This window comes from Vitis riparia, chromosome 2 (assembly GCF_004353265.1).
Source record: "Vitis riparia cultivar Riparia Gloire de Montpellier isolate 1030 chromosome 2, EGFV_Vit.rip_1.0, whole genome shotgun sequence".
In the NCBI taxonomy this organism is placed as follows: domain Eukaryota; kingdom Viridiplantae; phylum Streptophyta; class Magnoliopsida; order Vitales; family Vitaceae; genus Vitis; species Vitis riparia.
In genome coordinates, this window is record NC_048432.1 from 1,123,137 (window position 1) to 1,146,132 (window position 22,996).

The 22,996-nt window shown below is 32.7% G+C and overlaps 3 protein-coding genes and 1 pseudogene across 3 annotated transcripts; 2 read left to right on the top strand and 2 right to left on the bottom strand.

Moving 5' to 3' along the window:
* Nucleotides 1-495: 495 nt before the first annotated feature.
* On the bottom strand, nt 496-1,854 carry LOC117906000 (alpha/beta hydrolase domain-containing protein 17C-like). The gene is made up of 3 exons (XM_034818930.1): nt 1,799-1,854; nt 925-1,003; nt 496-867 (listed from the first exon to the last, which is right to left on the bottom strand). The coding sequence occupies exons 1-3, from the start codon at nt 1,852-1,854 to the stop codon at nt 496-498; spliced, it is 507 nt and encodes a 168-aa protein (XP_034674821.1).
* A 758-nt stretch (nt 1,855-2,612) lies between these two features.
* LOC117904455 lies at nt 2,613-4,182 on the top strand. Its single transcript, XM_034817066.1, has one exon. The coding sequence runs from the start codon at nt 2,613-2,615 to the stop codon at nt 4,089-4,091; it is 1,479 nt and encodes a 492-aa protein (XP_034672957.1). The 3' UTR covers nt 4,092-4,182.
* Nucleotides 4,183-4,988: 806 nt separating this feature from the next.
* Nucleotides 4,989-7,966, bottom strand: LOC117928853 (annotated as a pseudogene).
* A 9,951-nt stretch (nt 7,967-17,917) lies between these two features.
* On the top strand, nt 17,918-19,595 carry LOC117905382. Its single transcript, XM_034818311.1, has one exon. The coding sequence runs from the start codon at nt 17,923-17,925 to the stop codon at nt 19,483-19,485; it is 1,563 nt and encodes a 520-aa protein (XP_034674202.1). The 5' UTR covers nt 17,918-17,922; the 3' UTR covers nt 19,486-19,595.
* The last annotated feature ends 3,401 nt before the right edge of the window (nt 19,596-22,996 follow it).

Consider the following 22,996-nt stretch of genomic DNA (forward strand, 5'->3'; position numbering starts at 1 on the left):
TTAAATTTAAGAAAAGGGGACTTTGAAAAATTATTTGACAATAAAATTTTTTTTGAAAGGAATTAGAGTTTCGAACATTTAAATTGAAGAATTAGAATTTTTGGAAAATTATGATTATTATTACTACTGTTATTATTATTATTATTATTATTATTATTATTATTATTATTATTATTATTATTATTATTATTACTATTACTATTTTATTATATTTAAAAATAAGAAAAAGAAAAAGAAAAAAAAAAGTAAATTCAAGAATAGGATTTCGAAAAATTAAGTTTTAAGAATTTGAAATCTGAAAAATTAAACTTTAATATTAAGGTATGAGGAATAATATAAAAAGGTAGAAAAAAAAAATAAAAAAACGAAATGTGGTATTTTAGGTGGTGTAGCGACCATGGCCATGTAGGTGTAGGGCATTTGGGATATGGGCCTAAGGTTGGATATGGGTCCAACCAACATCTTGGGTAGCTGGGCTTCCAGCAGGCTGGGCATTTAAGCAACCAAGTGCAGTGTTGGCCCACTCCTGATTGACTGCCCATACAAAATTAAGTCTTCCTGGCTAACTCCATACTCAGTCTCAAGACATTCGTAAACTGCTTCTATGTCAGCATAAGTATTGGATTCACCGGGCTTACCAATAGAGGCTCCATAGCCAGAATAGTCATATCCCATGAGATTAACTCTAAGATTGACCTTGAGCTGAACAAAGAGATCATAAAGCTGGCCAAGGTCAACAGCATTGCCATGAGAGTACAGCAGAGTGAGGCGAGCATAAGGGTTCCTCGGATAGAAAACGACGATCTTGTTACCACACTTAGTATTGACAAGCAGAACATCAAGCGAACTATCGTCGGCAAGTGGAATCTGCATCGAAGAGGACACCGCATGAGCCTGCCATCATTGCGTTTCTTTACCTGGTACGTCATCGGCGACGACGGAAAGAAGGTGAATTTCACCGCTAAAAGCAAGACCATGCACCCTATTCCCTCTGAAATGGTGGCTGGAGTCACAACTCATTGACGGATAAAACAACCCAAATACATGTGTAGACAGAAAACAGAAGAAAGGAAGAGCGAGAAAGAAGAGAGAGCTTTCTAGGTTTGTTCTTAAACATAGAGAGAGAAAAGGTGGTGAAATGGAATGAATGTATATAGATGTGGTGTGTATGGGAGATGTGGAGATTGAGTAGTAAATTATTATGGGTATAAACGGTGTGAGGTTAAGGATGGGGTGAATGATGCATGGTGACGGGTATGATGGTGTGTAAGTGAAACGAGGAAACGAGTATGGGGGATGGGTTTGGAGGATGAGTAGAGGCACTCTTACCATGCGTATCAAACGAAACAATTGGCAGTGGGTTAAAAACAGAGGATATTCATAAGAACAGAGCACAAAAATACAGCAAGCCCTTCAAATATTAAACAAAAAATCAACAAACCACAACAACCGAACAAACAGAATTAAAAATCCAAGAGAATGAGATACGAAAAGTATGAAGAGTGGAAAAACATACACGAAAACCATAGTAACCAAACCTGAAAGTCTCTTCTTCAGCTGGGTGTTTTGGGCTGCAACTTACTGCTCAGTCTCGGGTAAATACTCATCTCATAATCTCTCTCAAATATTCCTCAAGCAACTCAACTCTCTAGTTCTCCTTCCCCCCCTAGTTCTCCTTCCCCCCCCCCCCCCCCCCCCCCACCCCAGTAGTTTCTCGCTTCCCTCTTTTTTTTTTTTTAAAAAAAAAAAACTCTGTTTATGTCTTCTTTGGCAAGCCACCACCCACTCTCCTATTCACCTCTCAGCAAGCATGGGCTTGCAACCACTTTCATGGCTGCTATTCCCTCTCGCCATGTGTCCTGTGTTGTTCCTCCCTGCCTAAGGAGGTCCCCCCCCAGTAGTTGCTCGCTTCCCTCTTTTTTTTAAAAAAAAAAAAAAAAAAAAAAAACTCTATTTATGTCTTCTTTGGCAAGCCACCACCCACTCTCCTATTCACCTCTCAGCAAGCATGGGCTTGCAACCACTTTCATGGCTGCTATTCCCTCTCGCCATGTGTCCTGTGTTGTTCCTCCCTGCCTAAAGAGGTCTCCCCCGGGCCATGTAATGCCCTATTGTTTTTAAATCATCAAGAAAAAAAATCCAAGCTGAAGAGAGAGGGTCTACATATATATATATATATATTTAATTTTAATAAATTATTTTTATACGTTTCTTTACTTATTTCTTTTTATTATAATAGAATTACATAATTTAAAAATATGTAAATTTCAAATTAATTTTAGTTATATTTAATTTTATTTTTTTTCATAGTAAAACCAAACATAACATAATATTTTACTTTGAAAGGAGGTTGTAAATAAATGAGAATTAACTATAAAATAAATGAAATTATTATTAAAATACAAATAAATAAGACATTTTTTATTAGTTGTTCTTAGTTGTTATTTTTGGTTCCGACATATTATAAAAAAATTCTAATTTACAATGATGAAAATGAAGGAATACATAAAAAAAAAAAAAAAAAAAAAAAATCAATTATAAGGGTGAAGCTTGATCAAGTAGCAACATCTTAAAAGCAAGTTGAATATAAATCTTAGAAACTCACCCCCAATATGGCTCCCAACGCCAAGCCCAAAAAGGGCTTTCTCCCACCACAAACAAGCCTCACAAGAATCCTTTTCTTCGTTGTTCTCTTCACCATTTCAGCTCGTCTTGTCCTCTATGTCCCTTCCTCCATCTCCAACCCCTTCTCCTCCCATGTCAGACCGTGGACCGGTGACCTCCGTGGAGCTGAGTTCGCCTGGAACCGCCTGGAGCTGGGCGGGAGCCGTGCCCCACCCGTCGTCCTCAAGATCGCGGTCTTCTCAAGGAAATGGCCTATTGGCACAACCCCAGGTGGCATGGAGCGCCACGCCAACAGGCTGCACACAGCCCTATCCTGCCGCGGCCACCGCGTCCACGTCTTCACCTCTCCGCCTGGAGACCAGAGAGGAGCAGCTGCTTTGCAAGCAATGAATATGCAGTCTAAAGGCAGCCCAACGTCCTTGTCCCCGAGAATTCACTTCCATGAAGGGGAACCAGGGCGGTGGGTCTACAACAAGGCGTGGGAACAGTTTCTTGAGGAGAACAGCCTGGACCCCTTCGACGTAGTCCACTCAGAAAGCGTCGCGCTGCCTCACTCGCTGGCGAAAACTCTCCCCAACCTTGCGGTCTCATGGCACGGTATTGCCCTTGAGAGCTTAAGCTCATACATCTACCAAGACTTGGCCCTGCGTCCCCACGGTGAGCCCATCTCTCCAGGCTTCAACAGGAGTGTCCAAGGGGTGATCCCAAAAGTTCTGAATGAAATAAGGTTCTTCCACGACTATGCCCACCATGTAGCCACAAGCGATAGCTCTGGGGAAATAATAAGGGATGTATACCAAATCCCCACCAAAAGAGTCCATGTGATTCTGAATGGAGTCGATGAGGAAGACTACCAGCAGGACTGGCAGCTAGGTCACCAGTTCCGGTCCAGAATCGGGATCCCACAAAACGCTAGTTTAGTACTAGGAGTTGCAGGGAGGCTAGTGAAGGACAAAGGGCATCCCATACTCCATGCTGCCTTCTCTAGGTTCATGAAACGGCACCCAGATGCCTACTTGATTGTTGCAGGCTCAGGGCCATGGGAGAACAGGTACAAGGACTTGGGGCGCCAGGTATTAGTCTTGGGGTCCATGAATGCTTCCCAACTTCGCGCCTTCTACAACTCGATCGACATCTTTGCGAACCCAACTCTTAGGCCTCAGGGGGTCGATCAGACTCAAGTGGAGGCCATGTTGAGTGGGAAGGCTATACTGGCATCAAGGTTGCCAAGCATCAAAGGCAATGTTGTGGTTGATGATGAGTATGGGTTCATGTTTTCTCCAAATGCGGAGTCACTGTTGGAAGCAATGGAACAAGTTGCGAAAGAAGGGAGAAGTAGGTTAGCACAAAGGGGAAAGGCATGTAGGAGATATGCAGTCTCTATGTTTTCTGCAACCAAGATGGCCTTAGCATATGAGAGGTTATTTCTTTGTATCAAAAATGAAATATTTTGTATGTACCCTTAAGCTATAGGGACGGAACACAATTATTATTATTATTTTTATAAATTTCATTTTAATTGGAATACATATTGCTTGGAATCATTCCCTTTTATCACTACCCCTTGTTTCTATTTGATCAATTTGTACATTTATATTTTCAACAATCACCCAAATACATGGAATTTTTGTTTCCCAAAATTATATATATGCACACAAGTTGTCTACATTTTCTACTTTAATGACCGAACTTATTATTTACATTTTGACAAATACCAAATTAAAAAGGCCATATATACTATATGCCAAGTCTAGATTTTTATCAAGGCATAAAATTCATAACCAAAGTTGTGGATCATATGGGGGAATCATGTACATGTTTAAGACACAATTGATGCAAATTATATCATGATGCCAAACATTAGCTGCAAACATATGTTTGTGAATTAATGATTACCATTTGATTAACTATATATAAAGCCCATTGATTATACAATTGATTAGGTAGCAACTTTGTTGTATTCATCGATGTCGACCTCCATCTTGGAAATGCTAAAAATCGTTGGATTTTGATATGTATAATAAGACACAATAGAGATAAGCAATTACAAGAGATGATGCCAAGGTTGCCTACTGATTAGAAAAAGAATTTTTAAACTTCGCTTGCAATCAAAGATGTTTTCATTAACCGCAAGACTTTTTTAACACAATCAACTCAAAATAATACTCCAAATTCTCGAAAATAATTGAGTATTGAATTAAGGGCCCATTCATGTTTCCTTTCTTCCCATCAAAATTTACTTCTCAAAATTGCTTAATTGATGGATTATGTTGTTCCCCTTCATACACAAATTTTATACGTAGTCCAAAAAAATCTCAAGTATTAATCAACCTTGTGTTGAAAAAGCTTAAATTTTATCATCATACACACTCAAAAGTATTTCCATATGTATTGCATATATATACCACTCCAATATTTACATGGTTTAGTACTAGACATGCCTTAGGAACTTGTCTTATCTCCTTAACATACAAGCATATACACCTCTTTACATTTAGGTCCCCTTACTTAGCTTTTCTGGTTTGGGAGCAATAGGAGTGGATTTACATTGAGTCCCAACTCTATTATTCTCCCTCCTTCCTTTGACAGCAGCTCCATTTCTTGTAGATTTTGGTGTTGCTGGCCATTGTCCGCAAGTGACAGCCATGTCCCTCAAATGTTGCAGACCTTCTAGGGTTTCGACTACGCTGGGCATTCTCGGCCTGTCTTTAGGGTTTGAACTTATGCATTGTAATGCCAAGAGGGCAATCTCCTTTGCTCCTTTCACCGAGTACTGACCAGCAAGTCTTGGGTCCATTATGTAGCGCAACCTCCGGCTACTAGTCAAGTAGGGTTTTGCCCAATCCACAAGGTTTTGCTCGTTTTTCGGTCTTGATTTATCCATTGATCTTCTTCCTGTTAGCATTTCTAGTAGCACGACTCCAAAGCTATAAACATCGCTTTTAGTTGTTAAATGACCTAAAAAGCAGTCACATAAGGTTGTTATAAGAAAAAGTATTTCATGTTTAATAAAAGTTTAGTAATATTAAAAACATCAAGCAAGAAGCTAAGTCCAAAAAGCCCTAAAGTACTACCTGTTGAGACATATTCCGGGGCAGCGTATCCAAATGTGCCCATTACCCGGGTAGTAACGTGAGATTTTGATCCTTCAGGCCCCATCTTTGCAAGTCCAAAATCCGACAATTTTGCAGTAAAATCCTAATATACAAAAACAGAAGTACGTTCAATGGTGTGAGCATACAGAATTTGCCAAACTACAATTCAACTCAAAAAAAAATGAAGTCCAAATCAGGATATCACACACAGAATCTAGCAACACATTGGAAGTCTTGAAGTCGCGATATATAACAGGCTGCTCAGCACCATGCAAGAACGCGAGCCCTTTTGCTGCTCCTACTGCGATCTTCAGCCTGGTGCCCCATGGCAACGACACTGATAACCCTAAAATCATAGCACCAACAAATGTACACTAATGGTGAGCAAAATAAAGAAACCTATAGAAACAAACACAGATGATCATCATCTTTATAAGATTTTAAATTGTCTCTATTGATGATATTGCCCTAGCTAGAGCAGTATTCTACATGAGACTCACTCTTGAACAAGTGATTCTCTAGGCTGCCTCTAGGCATGAACTCGTACACAAGGAGACGCTCGTCGTCTTCACAACAATACCCGATTAATTTTACCAGATTTGGATGCCTAAGCTGCCCAAGAAATATTACTTCAGCCTGCAACCAAGGGAAGAAGATGAATATTTAGTAAGCTTGACCTAGTCTCACAGTGAATGAAAACATGTATAAGATACCTTTTTTTTATCAGTAACAAAATGGAAATTGGAGGCCTAAAACTGTATGCCTAAGAGGAGCTATTCCTAAATTCATCAAATGATCTTCTATTGCAGTAATTTTAGGAAACATTTTTAATCTTTTTAATACTTGAAATTTGTTATCTTTCAAGTAATAGAAATACTGTCAAACGCACTCTAAATTTGTGTCGAATTGTCACTTTTGAAATGTCACTTTTGAGGACCGTTTAAAAATTCAATAATATCCAGGGCAGTGAAAAGTTGATTGGGCTATGCTGGGCTTAGGTTGAGAAGAAAAACCTTCTTGGGCCTTTTCCCAAGCCCAAGACATTTTAAAATTTATGAATTTATATTTCATATTAATTTCAATCATTGAACTAAGATACATATTTTATCCATATATATCATAAATTTCTGGAACTTTTTGTGATAATTTTTATCAAACTTACAAAAATTTATGAATAGTTAAATTTTATATAATTATTAAATATCATGCCTTGACTGGGCCAAACCTCTAGACATAAGGGGTCACCTTGGGCCCAAGTTCATGCAGGTGAGCCTAAAATCTTTGTTGTGGCTAGGACCAGGCTGGTTAGGCCCATAACTTCATTCTATATAGTAACACTTGATATTTCCTTCAAACTCCAAAATATATATATATTATTATTATTATTATTATTATTATTATTATTATAGTGACTATTTCAAAATTTTCATCACAAAAATCATATAGATTTACCATTTTCCAAAGCCCAAAAAAAAAAAAAAAAAAAAGATTAAATAAAATTTTTAAATTAATAATAACTACGAAAAAACAACAACAATAACAATAATAATAATGACAATAATTTATGATTAAATTCTTTTTTTTCTCCCTAATTCCAAACAAAGAGACCTACTCTTTCACATGAAGACCAAAACAAAAATAATTTATATATAAAATTAAAAGAAAATATGTATTGATGCTTACAAGCCATTCTCTATGCCCCTGTAGGCCTTCAATGTCCAAGAGCTTAACAGCTACAGCCTGAGCCTTCAACCCTTGCCTCAAGTTCTCATCAATATAACCCTTATGCACTGTCCCAAACCCTCCTTCTCCCAGAAAGAAATTACTTGAAAAATTCTGCGTAATCGCACGCAGCTCACTCAGCTGAAAATCATGCAATTCAGGACCGAACGATTGTGCCAAGTCTTCATTAACTCAGGTTGATGAAGAGCGGCTGAGATCGGAGAACGACAAGCGGCGAAAAGATGGTAATGGAGCTATGTTCTTGGAGAATTCCGATCGAGATGGCCTGCAGCGGCTGAAGTTTCCCAGAACTGTGTGGTCTTCTGCTGAACAGCAGTTTGCTGTGAATGGCCTCCATGGCTTGCTCTCCTTCATTGCTAAAGCAGGTAAGAAAGAAGAGAATCTAGGGAATTGGATAATGAAGGTCCATGCATGAGAGCGAGAGAGAGATTTAGGATGAAGGGGGAGAGAGTCTAAGGAATTGGATAATGAAGGTGCATGGGAGAGAGAATGAAGGAGAAAGAAAATATTAGACTAAGGAATTTGGATACTGAAGGTGCATCCGTTTATACGAAGGAGAGAGAGAGAGATAGATAGGTAGATAGAGAGAGAGAGAGAGAGAGAGAGAGAGAGAGAGAGAGAGAGTTGCTCGGTTTAACTGCTCTAACCACTCTACTAATTCTTTTTAATTGTTTCTTCACCTACGTAGATGTCTTCATGCAAGAGCTTCCAATATTTATTTTGAATTGTTTCACTGAGGGAGTCTAGGCTCCCATGCAACACAAATGGAAAACAATTGCTACAACCTTATCCTCTTTTTGTATTGGAAACCAATATTACTTTCTCAAAATATGTTTTCCAAAAATGTTTTTCTTATTTTGAAAATAATTCTCCCCCTAAATGGGTTTCCAAAAATGATTTTATCATAGATATAATTGCTTGTTTTACAACTTTTTTGCCAAGTAAAAATATTTTCTTTTATATATTCAATATTAATTTTTCCATTATCATCATTAGATCTTTTTTTTCAAAATTTTAATGCCTTACATGAAAAAAAGAAAAACTATTTATCAAAATTCTTTAGAAATTTCAAATAGACCCTATTTCATTGAAATGCAATTTGATGGACTTGATAAAAAATTTCTACCCCTTGTAATGTTTTAGAGTTTCAATTGGGCAATTCCAAAAACAACAAACCATATCAAATGCACTAGATCATGGCTCCATCCCAACCACCATAACCCATTTGAAGAGTATGAACAATTGGGCATTAAAAAAATGAAAAATATATTAATAATTCAAAATATTTTGTATGATGTGGCCCATTGTAATTGGTTCTCAATAACTAGAGAAACCTAAGATAAGATAATGATGTAAGGGTATTTCAAAGTGATACATTCATGTGATACAATATATTATTTTGTCTACCTTAAAGTGCAAGAGTGATACCAACTATGGAGATGTTTTTCAACATTCCCACCTATACATTCATGTGATACAATATATTATTTATTTAAAGTTATATCAAAAAATACATTTTTGTTATCCTTTTTTGTTTAAATTATTGAAAATGTGAAGTAAAATGAGTGTTGGTAATTATGGTCTTAAATAGAAAAAATAATAAAATGCAACTTGATATTATAAAGACACATTAATTTGACAAATATTTGTAACATAATTTTAGATTCAGAATTATGTTTTGAAAAAATGTTACTTTGATCATAAACTTGAAAATGTGCCTACAAAATTAACTATATAAGATACTCTTAATTGGCAAAAATAATAATCTGTTTGGATAGAGAAAGTATGGAAAAAAGGAAAAATAAAAGAAAATAATCTAAAATCTTATCTTTAATTTCTTTATTATATAAAATACAAAAAAATATTAAATATAATACAACTTAAAAAATTTTGTAATTTTAAATTCTGCATCCTTTATGCAAGTGAAACAAATTAGAATAAAAAAATGAGAATGATGTTACATCTTCTATGCAATCTTGAAGATTTACTTTTGAATAAATATGTGGATAATTTTATAATTATTGGGTCATTATCTATGAAAATTTGCTTAGGGTCCTTGCAGCACTACAAGTACATTGATTAGGTTAATGGTACATTAAAAAAAAAAGGTAGGCAGTTAGCTTTGACAGAAAGCAATTGTAGGCTTGTAGCCTTTATTTATTTATTTATCATGTAAATATGAAATTTAATTTTGAGCATATACCATAATGTTTTGCTTCAATCAAACCTTTCTTGAGAGAAATTACATAATACAACCCCCATCCACCCATCTCTAGGAAAGGAAAAAAAGAAAAACAAAAATATATAATAAATTTGACTCTTTTATTAACTTTTATCAATTTTCTCACTTTAAAAAAATTTAATTTTTTTTTTTATAATCACAACTAAAGAATAGAAACCCATGATAATTTTTATTTTTAATTTTAATTTTTTTGCTCCTTCTCATTAAATTTCTTTTCAAAAAATTATTGTGAGGAAAAAGATAAAACTATTAATATCAAACTTCACAAAATATCCAAAAATAAATAAATCATGAGAATATATATATATATATATATATATAGGTATAGCCCACAAGAAAACCCCAGGACTAAAGAGATGAAAGCAGGCAGTTAAATGTCTTGGTCTTGCCTACATAACATAAGTGGGGCAGTTCCAAGAATGAGGTGAGCAATGACTCAATAACACTTCTCTTTCTATATGGATATTTCCCTCTCTCTCTCTCTCTCTGCTCCACTACAACAACCATTTATGTCCAGTTTGGACCCTCCAATATTGTCCTAGGCTCTTTGCTTTAATACCATTAGTATATGGTTTTCAGTAACTCCTCTCTATCATGATGCAATCCTTACTACTTGAGATATTTTAGTTTTGCTTGATATGAAATATCATGGAAAAAAATAAGACAAAAGGAAGATAGACTATTTGTTTTTTGCTTTTTTTTTTTTTCCCCTTTATTTGTTATTAGGTTTACTTCTAAAAGTATAATTTGAAAATTTATTATGTAAATTTATATTAATTTTTAGGTAAATTTAAGAAAAATTTCTACTTCAGTCAATGTTTAAAATAGAAATCTCATACTCATTCCATTTTAGCAATTTATTTATAAAAATATATTTTAAATTCAAAAGTTTAGATGTCAGGCCAACCAAAGTTATGAGGATTTTTTTGTGAAAATGATTAATTTTATTTCTTTAATTAAGTATTAATGTGATATATAATTGGCAATGGAATGTTAGTTGACATGGGGATACTCATATAGATTCTGATTTTCATTTAAAAGAGGGTTGTTCTCGATGATGATAAGGTTTGTTGAAAAATATTGTTCGCTTGTTTTACAAAATTATTGAATTTCTTTTCAATCTTATTTCACATTACAACTTTATTTCAAAATTTTAAATCTTACTTATGATTTAAAAAAATGTTTCTAACATAAAAAATATTTGGTATTTTAATAAAATTTATGAAACATTTTTAAAAAATTCAAAAAATGACTTGTAGTGTTAAAAAATCATTTGTATTGTTTTTAAAATAAACGCTTCTTAGATGATTCTTTTAAAAACACTTTCATTAAGAGTCCCATTGGTAGTTATTCTAGAAAACATTTTTAATTTTTTTAATACTTGAAAATTTTATTGTTTAAGTGTTAAAAATATTAGAAACGTTTTCTAAAATCACTCTCAAATGTACTTTAAAAAAAATTTGAAAAGAAAACTTTCAAACACATTCTTAATTATATAAATAAGGTTTAAGCCTTTAAAGTATTTAATCACTTGAAATAAATTAATTAAACACCGATATAACATGTTAGAACTCTAAGTTCATGTTGAATTTGGGTCCATTGCTCCTAGGCATTGAAAAATCAGCCCAAAGCCCACTTTAATAACGTTCTCTAGTTATAATGAACCCTAATAAGTTAACATTTAAATGAACATAAAATCATGTTAAAGTAGAAACAACTTTGAAGTAAACTTGGAAGAGGTTTCTCAACTGAGCTACATAGGACAAATCATTCTTCCTAAAAATGTATGCCTCATGGTTGTCCTCAAAGCAATCTTTACTTTTATATGTGGGATGTTGGAGACCTAACTACCTAATGTCATGTTTGTCAAGAGGTTCAAATTTTTAATGTTCTCTCTTCTTCCCAATTTCAAGACAAAACCTTAAGAAAATACATGCTATTTAAAAGGTAAAAACCAATGAAAAAAACAAAGATGTTGTAATAAAACTCATCTTAATCTATCCTTACTAGCAATTTCAATTTAAGATGTTTTATATTCAGGGAAAAGAGGTGCCCATTCCTTTAGAGGCGACATGAGTTGATCCCCAAACATAAAGATATGTTGTAGCCTTAAACCTAATGGGCCATTACACCCTAGTGTTACCTAAATATATCAATAGAAATACGAGGAATTGGTGGAAAGGTAGCACAGTCAGGGTGACATTGGCCATGACATACTGGTGGAGAGGAACTTAGATAGACTGTCATAATAGGGGTGCATGGGTCATAATGCTCGACTAGAACCCCATCCTAGCTGTAATTTTTAGTCCCTTATTTTTACTTGGTTATTACTCTAAAGAGCTTGAAAACACCTTTGCTCGGGTAGCTCAAAATTGGGCCTTAGAAAGTGCATTTAGTGCAAAAATGCATACTTATGATGTGATTATCGACTTATTAATATGTAAAATATTATTTAATCACACACTCAACTAAGTTATTACAAATCTCTGATAAAATTAGTAAAATAAAATCAAAGATTTATCAATCATGTGATGTTCAAGCTCTTCTCTTCTTTCAAACATTTTAAACACCTTGAAATATATATATATATATATATATATATATATATATATATATATATATATATATTCTATTTGATGTTACTTTGGTATAAAATAAATATGTTAGGGTCTTTTAAGAACCTCCCGATGAGGTGCCATCATCTAATTCCATTCACAAAATCTAAAATTTAGTTATAAAAAATAAGAAAGAATTTAAGTACAAGGGGAATATGATAATGCAATTAAAAAAAGGAAAAAGAAAAAGAGAAATAATTTTGAGAGTTTGAGGTAGAATAAAAAGGGGTAAAATAAAAAATGTAAATGAATAGGGTCAATAGGGAGCAGATTGTTGTTGAATGGTACCTATTGCACTCGAAATAAGATGAAAGTGGTCCATGAGATCCATGGTGTAATGGAGAATTGGAGACACCAAATGGAAGAAGAAATAAATATTTTATGATTTCTTTTTTTAATTGTGAGGGGTTGAGTAGGTCATACAAGACAATATGGCGGTGAGAAAAACTCAATTTTTTATTGTCATCAAATGAACTTCAGATAAGAGTGAAAGAAGTGGTGGAAAGTGGCGAGACCTATTGAATCGATGGGTCATAGATAAGTTAAAAAAATACTTTGTAGTGATAGCACAAATAGATAATAAAATAAAAAAATAAAAAAAAACCAATAATGACAACATAAACAAAGTAAAATTATAATAAAAACAAACCCAAATCCGTAAAAAATAAATTAATAAAGAAAAAGTGTAAAAGAGTATATAGAAAAAAAATTTGCCAAAGTGAATTACACTATCAAAGTTAATCACACTATTGTTAAAATCTTCTTTCCTCCACTTCATTTTCCTCTTGTCAAAAGGCAAAGTTGAAAACTTTCTTTTCTCTTTTTCTTCGCCTTGTCTTTTTCTTAAGTTTTAACTCTTCTTATTCTTTTATCTTTTTTTTTTTCTTTTTTTTTTCTTTTTATCAAAGTTTTGTTTTCAACCTTTCAAATTCTCCATAGCTCACCTTTCCATAATTTTATCTTAAATATTTTATTTTATTTTTTCTAAATTTTTTAGCCTTGTGAAAGAAGGCAATCATGGTTATGTCTTAAGCTTTATCCCAAGACCACTATTCATGTGTCTCATTGCTTAAGTCTTCAAGCGTTGAATTTTATTTTTCTTATCTTACCTAGTGGTGTGATCGCTTTATTTTCTCAAATATAACAATTTCAATATGCATATTACTTTTTTTTTTTATCATTTTCTTAAGAGTTTTTCTCATTATTTCTAAGTTTTGACTAATTTTCATTTCACCAATTTTCTTAGTTTGAATTTTCATCCAATGTTTCTTATATTTATTAATATTTTCATAAAATCCAACCATCAATATTTTCATAACTTTTTAATCCTTGAAATAGCAATGGTGACACATTTGCAAAAGAGACCTTAATTGGGAAACTTTGTTCAAAACCTAGTCTTGTGATTAAGGAAGAAAATTTTGATTTAGTATAAACTTTAACTAGAAAATAAATATGATAATCTTTGAAAAATTTACATGTTTCACATTGAAATTCATGAACTTTTTTATTGCTAAATTAAGAAGGAAATAACTTTTTTAGATAATGAAAACTAGGATGTCCTAATTTAAGATTCCATAATTTTATTTCTTCCACACATTTTATAGAGTTCTCATATTGAAAAGCTTAAGATAACATTTCTATCTCCTTAGGTTTCTCATCAAAGATAAATAAACCATCCACTTCTTTAGCATTGTCAATCATCTTCCTAATACATATATAGTGTTAGCCCAAGGGTTCTCCTAATTAGGTTTTGATGATAACAAACCATGGTTAAGTTACTAATTGGTTTGAATTATAAAGAATTTCAAGTATTAATTTGGAAATTCATTAAAGGAACTAATGGATGCAAGATAAAGATGTTTGGAAGACCTTTAATCATAGGAAACAAATGTTAGATAAATGCATGAGTGCACTTAGGTTTTACATATCATTTCATGCATCTTTGAAAAACTCGGTTTATTATTTAAAGTTACAATTTCATCAAAACCTGAGTTTTGTCAAATGAACTTTAGGTAAAACGTTTCAAAATTGACATATTGATTTACCTAAAAACCTTGTCTAAGTGTTAGAAGATAAAAGACCAAAAAAAAAAAGATAGGTTTTCTGGCAAAAAAAGGTGAACTAGTCGAGGCACTGACCAACCAACCAGGGTACCGGTTGACCAGTTACCCTTTCCTGATGAGGTCCAATCAAGAAGTGCAAAAAACATTGTCTCTCTTCCAGTAACCTTCTCTTCTCGGTCAAGGTAGTTTCCTTCCCGATCGACCTCTGGTCGAAGTTCGGTAGAAGCAATGGTAACCTGCCAAAGCATCATGGCCTACCGGATCTCCTCCCGTCGAACATGAGCATAGGCCTATTCTATGGTAGGAAAAGGACGTATCTGTAGCACATCACTTCGAATCTTGTCTAGCCGATCGTCCAATCCATCAAGAAAGATATAGACTTTGTCTTCTTGTAGGATTGTATTATATTTTTGTATATCAGTAGCATAGTTCATCGGGTTAGGACACCGAAAATCAATTTCTCTCCACAATCCTTAAAGATCATTATAATATTTTTCAATGGATCCTCCGACTTATCTCATTCTAGTCACCCGTCTTTTTAGATCATATACTTGTGAAGTATCAGTTCCATCAAAGTAAGTAGTAGCAACAAAATCCCATACAGTTTTGCAGTTGGGAAGCAAATGAAATTACTGATCAAGGTCGGGTCCATAGAATTGATCAGCCACCCTTTGACAATTGCATTCTCAGTTCGCCATCGTTGGAAAGTCGGATCTATAGGTTCAAGTTGTAGGAAATCACCATTGATATATCCCAATTTGTCTTTGCCCGAGATATACATCTCAACAACTTCGGACCAGAGGGCATAGTTGGTGTCATCCAACTTAATGCCGATTTGTGCAGCGGAAGCATCATAGGTCGATAGGTGGGTTTGAGTTTTATTTTTGGTCAAGACTTCAGTCATTCTTGCCATCAAATCTTCTATGATAGAATTTGTGGAGTTGCCACCAGTTTGTACCACATCATTTGGGTTCACCATGGCTGCAAATCAGTGTTTAGGGTTGGGTTTGGTTGTAAAGCAAGTCCTATGATTATGCTCTGATACCATGTCAAAAATTGCTCATATATTTTTTCATATATTTCTGTACAGAGACGAGTATGGTTATATATCAATACAAAGAGAAAAAAAATAGAAGCTAAATTAGGCTATATACAAATTACGCCTACTATAATAGTTAACCCTTAAAAGAAGGGATTCTAACAAATCTGGCCTACAATTTTTCCAATCACTGACAACTCATGCCAATAGGGTTGTGTCAACATCGATTTTTGGTGATGCCGTTGCAATCTCCTCGTTGTGTTTGAAGGGGGATGATAAGGATAAGGATTCAGTTTGAACTTAACTGATAAGGATTTAGCTGTTTGAATTGCTAAGGATTCTAGTGATCATAGGATTCCAAACTGATAAGAATTTAATAGTTTGAATTGCTAAGGATTCTTGTGATCTAGGATAAGACTGAATCAATTTTATTTATTTTTTGGTTGAGTTTTGGTTCATTATAAATTCTGGTGTAACTCTCATTGTACGTGAAGTTTTTCACGTCAATAAACTTGTAAATCTCTTCAAGAATGAGTAAATAAATAAATTATCTAAAGTTATATATATATATATATATATATATATATATATATATATATATATATATATTCCCACAAATTAACTTCTAATATTAACCATTTGTACTATGTTTGGTTCCTGAAAAATTTGAGAGAAAAAAAAAATAAAAAATAAAATGAAAGAAAAGGTGAAGGAAAATAAAAAATAGATTTTAACTTAATAAATTATTTTTAAATATTTATTCAAAATTTACTTATTTCCTTCTATTATGTAGAGATTAAACAATTTTAAAAACGATAAATTTTTGACAAATTCTAATTATATTTGATTTTCTTTTGTATATTCCATGATAAAACTAAACATTTTTCTTAGCATTTTTTTCCTTAGTATTTTCCTAGAACCAAATATAGCTTTTAGTTTCATGAAAAATGAGGGAAGAAAATATAACCCAACTTTACTTCAAATTAATATTATTAAACCAGGTTAATTTGGGTAATGTGGGTCAAAACTTGGGCCTAGGTTGATAGGCCATGAACAGCCCAACCCAATGTGTAGTCTTACTTGAATCTTGAGCTTGGTGTTAAAAAAGGCCACATAAAGTATAATATTTTAAAGCTAAAGTAATTAAAAAAACTTGTGCTCTCTCCTCAATTTTATCCCATTTCCATAATTTTGGAATTTTCTTTCATTTTCATATTTTGTTGGATGAATGTTGAACATTAATGCTTTACTATTATAAATCGACTAATTTATTTTTAATATAAACTTTCAAAAATAAAAATAAAACCAAAATTAAATAATAATAAAATAAATCAATAACTAAATAATAAAAATATAAAAATCCCATAAAATAATAACTAATCAATTCCTTCAAATATAATCCTCTTTCATGTGATTTGACAAACCACAACCACGTGAATCAATAGGCATAAATGTTACACTTAAAAAGTCACATACATATACAGCTAAGTGGACCTTAAAAAGAGAGCTAAGTAGCCTATTCCTAAAAGAAAATAAATAAATAAAATTTGTGCTTCTAGGCCAAGCAAAAGCACATGCAAGTGGCTTATGGAGTCCACCACCTCCCACATGTATATATTAAGGGCCAAGTTTATATCGTGTGTGTTGGCATTTTACATTTGTATGAACACATGCATCACACTCAAAACTTACCTCAAGGGAATGTACATAAAGAAAATTTAGGTCAAAACCAAGAGTCAAATGGGTTCACCTCAAATAATCCTAAGGTGGGTAGTTGACTTATTACTTCATCGTAATCCCTAGGAGGGAGAGAAGGCTCACCCATATTAACAGTTCTTCAGAGAAAATGTATCCATTAATGTCTACGATTAAGGCATTATGTTTGTTTTTCGAGAAAATTTGAGAGAAAACATGAAAAAAAAAAATTAAAAAAAAAAAATTAAAATTAAAATAAAATAAAAAATATTTATTTAAATTTAATAAATTATTTTTATACGTTTCTTCAAACTTATTTTACTTATTTTTTTTATTATAATAAAGTTAAATAATTTTAAAATATATAAATTTTAAATTAATTTTAATTATATTTAATACTTTTATATATTTTTCATAGTGAAATCAAACATGAAAAAAAAATTATATTTCTTAATATTTATTTATTTTTATTTTTTTAATATTTTTCGGAACCAAACATAACATAATACTTTACTTTGAAAGGAGGTTGTAAATAAATGAGAATTAACTATAAAATAAATGAAATTATTATTAAAATACAAATAAATAAGACATTTTTTATTAGTTGTTCTTAGTTGTGATTTTTGGTTCTGACATGTTATAAGAAAGTTCTAATTTATAATGATGATAATGAAGGAATACATGAAGAAAACAAATCAATTATAAGGGTGAAGCTTGATCAAGTAGCAACATCTTAAAAGCAAGTTGAATATAAATCTTATGCAAAGATTATTGGGATTCAAACCCACGTACCCAAAACCATCAAATGAACACCTATAAATTTTTGGTTTTCAAAAGCATCAAGCACAAGCCAAACACCCTTCTCCATACTTCGAAACTCACTCCCAATATGGCTTCCAACACCAAGCCCAAAAAGGGCTTTCTCCCACCACAAACAAGCCTCACAAGAATCCTTTTCTTCATTGTTCTCTTCACCATTTCAGCTCGTCTTGTCCTCTATGTCCCTTCCTCCATCTCCAACCCCTTCTCCTCCCATGTCAGACCGTGGACCGGTGACCTCCGTGGAGCTGAGTTCGCCTGGAACCGCCTGGAGCTGGGCGGGAGCCGTGCCCCACCCGTCGTCCTCAAGATCGCGGTCTTCTCAAGGAAATGGCCTATTGGCACAACCCCAGGTGGCATGGAGCGCCACGCCCAAACGTTGCACACAGCCCTATCCCGCCGCGGCCACCGCGTCCACATCTTCACCTCCCCGCCTGGAGACCAGAGAGGAGCAGCTGCTTTGCAAGAAATGAATATGCAATCTAACGGCAGCCCAACGTTCTCATCCCCGAGAATTCACTTCCATGAAGGGGAACCAGGGCGGTGGGCCTACAACAGGGCGTGGGAGCAGTTTCTGGAGGAGAACAGCCAGGACCCCTTCGACGTAGTCCACTCAGAAAGCGTCGCGCTGCCTCACTCGCTGGCGAAAACTCTCCCCAACCTTGCGGTCTCATGGCACGGTATTGCCCTTGAGAGCTTAAGCTCATATATCTACCAAGACTTGGCCCTGCGTCCCCCCGGTGAGCCCATCTCTCCAGGCTTCAACAGGAGTGTCCAAGGGGTGATCCCAAAAGTTCTGAATGAAATAAGGTTCTTCCATAACTATGCCCACCATGTGGCCACAAGCGATAGCTCTGGGGAAATTCTAAGGGATGTATACCAAATCCCCACCCAAAGAGTCCATGTGATTCTGAATGGAGTCGATGAGGAAGACTTCCGGCAGGACTTGCAGCTAGGTCACCAGTTCCGGTCCAGAATTGGGATCCCACAAAACGCTAGTTTAATACTAGGAGTTTCAGGGAGGCTAGTGAAGGACAAAGGGCATGCCATACTCCATGAGGCATTCTCCAGATTCATAAAAAGACACCCAGATGCCTACTTGATTGTTGCAGGCTCAGGGCCATGGGAGAACAGGTACAAGGACTTGGGGCGCCAGGTATTAGTCTTGGGGTCCCTGAATCCTTCCCAACTTCGCGCCTTCTACAACTCGATCGACATCTTTGTGAACCCGACTCTTAGGCCCCAGGGGCTCGATATTACTCTAATGGAGGTGATGATGAGTGGGAAGGCTGTACTGGCATCAAGGTTTCCAAGCATCAAAGGCACAATAGTGGTTGATGATGAGTATGGGTACATGTTTTCTCCAAATGTGGAGTCACTGTTGCAAGGAATGGAACAAGTGGTGAAAGAAGGGAGAAGCAGGTTAGCACAAAGGGGAAAGGCATGTAGGAGATATGCAGCCTCTATGTTTACTGCAACCAAGATGGCCTTAGCATATGAGAGGTTGTTTCTTTGTATAAAAAATGAAACGTTTTGTATGTACCCTTAGGCTATTGGGATGGAACATAATTTTTTTTTTTCCTTTTTATTTGTCTTTTTTTTTCTAACTTTGAGAGTTCATCTGAATCGGAATATATATTGCTTGGAATCATTTCTTTTCAGTATTAATTTCATTCACGTCCCTCATGTTTTAGTTAAATACACCTAATCCTTATTATTTTTGGTTTAATACACCTAATCCCTCATTGTTTCGAAACTTTATCAAATACTTCTCTTATCATTCTTATTTCTAATTTTCATTCACCTCTTCTTTCATTTAAAACAAGGGAAGTATTTTATACAATTTCAAATTCATAAAGATTAAATGTATTTAATCAAAATCTTAAAGGAGATGAATGAAATATATATATTTTTTTTTGGTTATCAACCTGTTGCTATTTGATCAATTAGCATATGAGAAGTTGTTTCTTCATATCGAAAATGAAATATTTTGTATGCACCCTTAGACTATAGGGGATGTAACATAATTATTTTTTTCTTTTTCTTTTTTTACTTTTACTTTTAGAGTTCATTTTAATTGGAATATATATTGTTTGGAATCATTTCTTTTTATCACTGCTCTTTGTTGCTATTTAATCAATTAACATATGAAAGGTTGTTTCTTTGTATAAAAAATAAAACATTTTGCATCTCCCCTTAGGCTCTAGGGATAGAGCATGATTATTTCTTTCATTTTTTTTTTTTTTTTTTTTAACTTTGAGATTTCATTACAATTGAAAAATATATATTACTTGGAATGAGAGGTTGTTTCTTTGAATAAAACATGAAATTAACATTTTGTATGTACCCTTAGCCTATAGGATAGAACATAATTATTTTTTCCCTTTTTCTTTTTTCTTTTTCTTTTTTTCTTTTTTTGCTTTCAGAGTTCATTCCAATATTAGAGTCCAACCTATGACTTTTCTTGACCTAATTACAAAGCTTTGCATTAAAAAAAAAAAAAATCACAACCACCTAAAAAATCAAGGCTTATTAATTAACCAATAACTAATTTCTTTTCTTTTCCCATATTTTCAAGATTTAAATCATTGATTTGGAAATGAAATTTATAAATCCAAAAATTTAGAACTCGCTCATTGAATTGATAAAAATCCAATCGATAATTTGTTCATATGAATCTCAAACATAAAGCAAATAAGCAACATGGAATCATAACAATTTTAGAAATCGGAATATTATATGAATAAACACCATACAAAATCCTAAAGAAAAACCATAAAAACTAAATAGGGTTATAAGTAGTCATAGTAAAGGTTTAATGAGAAACGTACATAGGAAAAAGAGGAAATATTTAGAAAGATGGAAAAGAGAGAGGTCTAGCATTTCAAAGCTTTGAAATAAGAAAATCAACAAACTGATTGCAAATCAGGGTTTTATCTAAGAGGAAGAAACCTATGACATCTTAACTATGAAGAATCGGTAGAAACTAACTATGCCAAAGGAGATAGTTCCCTCAATCAAGCTTGATTGAGACAAGATGAGAGACATTCGCTATAGAGAAGAGGGTCAGTTGTGAGGATGATGAGGTAAACACATTCTAAATCTAAACCGATGAGGCTCTAAGGAATAAAGAAGTCGATAAATGAGAGAAAGAAAGAAAATAATAAAGAAGAGAAGAAAGAGGACTAAGAGAGAAGAACATTTACCCTAGATTCAAGTTCCACTTGTTAATATAACCATAGAAAGTCCAATTTTCCTGCATTTTCTTTGTAACCTAAATGGAACATAATTGAAAATTTTCAGATAAGAAATATTTGTTTTTCCTTGGTTCAAAGTTTACCAAGGTCTAAGGGAGAGTTCTTAGTTGTAGGAAATTTATAAAAAAAAAGAATAATGTCACTTAAAGAATTAAAGATGCATACTAGATAGTTTTAATTTTTTGTAAATATATTATCTAATTTTTTATTAAAAAAAAAAGACGCATTAAAGAATTGAATATATATATTTATTAAATAGCAAAGAAATATGGAAAACAAGAGTTAGTAAATAAATTATTTAAATTTTATATATATAAAAAAGGAATAATATATATTAAGAAAAAAAAATATGAAAAAAGAATGTTTGAAACATAATAGGAATTTTTAGTAAGTAAATTATTTAATTTTTTTATAAAAGGTTAAAGGAAATTATTAAATAAATTATTTAATTCTTTCATAAAAAAAATAGTGTATACACACACATATATATAAGTCACTAATCCAAACGAAAAGAGTCAGCCTTCCATTCCATCATGAGAGCATCACCCATTTGATGATTTTCCTCTCTTCATAATTGATTTAGTGAAAAAAAAAGTAGTTTTCTAGCATCTGGGTTTAATCATTGAAGTTGAGTTTTAAGGGGGCATGTTGAGATTCTACAATGATTATAATAATTTTATATTCAAAAAATTTATTTGAAACAATGATAAACCTAAATAAATACAATGAATAAAAAACAAATAGAACCTATAAAGAGAAATATATGACCTTTAAGATATATCCATGATTCAATTCAACATTATAAGGATAAAAACTAGTTAATTATTATAAAAATATAAAAAATAATTAAAGAAAATAAAGGATAGATCTTAATTATATTCATCTTACATTATTAAAATATATTACCATATATAAGAGGATAATTATTTGATATATCCAATTATAAATATTATTTATTCATTAATATCATCTTCTTCTTAAATATATTATCGGTATATTAAATATATTGATAATTAGTTATATAATAACATAAAACATTAGATAATAATATAAAATATGATATTACATTGTATTTATGAAAATAACTAATAATATGTTATTAATAAATTATTATTTATCATCTGTCCTTAAAAATAGTAATAAATTTATCATTTATATTATCTTTAATAGCACCAAAATATCATGAATGAGTATTTATTATATACTTGGATACATGAATTTAGATTTATTATATATTTATTAATTGAGATAAATTTGAGATAAAATTAAAAGTACCGAACAAGACTCTTCAATTTTATTTATGGTATTGTGATGCAAATTGTAAAGGGTTAGCTGAATTTTGATACACATATGGGTTCAATTTTTATTGGACAAAAATAAACTTTTTGTTTTCTTTTCTTCTCTTCTATTATACATTTAGTCCTATATATATATATTCACATTTTACTGACGCCATTGAATATCATGAAGATGGAAGAAATAGGTTAGGTAATATTTTTTTTTCCCTAAAATTTAAATAGGTTTAAATTAACTTGAAATTATTAATAAAAAAAACTGTGATTTAATTTTTTTTATATATATATAAAAATTAAGGTTTTTATTATACAAATTACCTTAAAACAGAGAGAGTATGTGATAACTCAACTTAGAATCATTACATCATTTTTATTTCTTTCCAATATTCCTATATTTGAGGTAAGTGTCTCATAAATCTAAATTATATTGATGTTTTAGACATTTCATATACTTATGTGTTTTTCCATATGATATAAATACATGAAAATTTTCTTAAATTATGGTTTT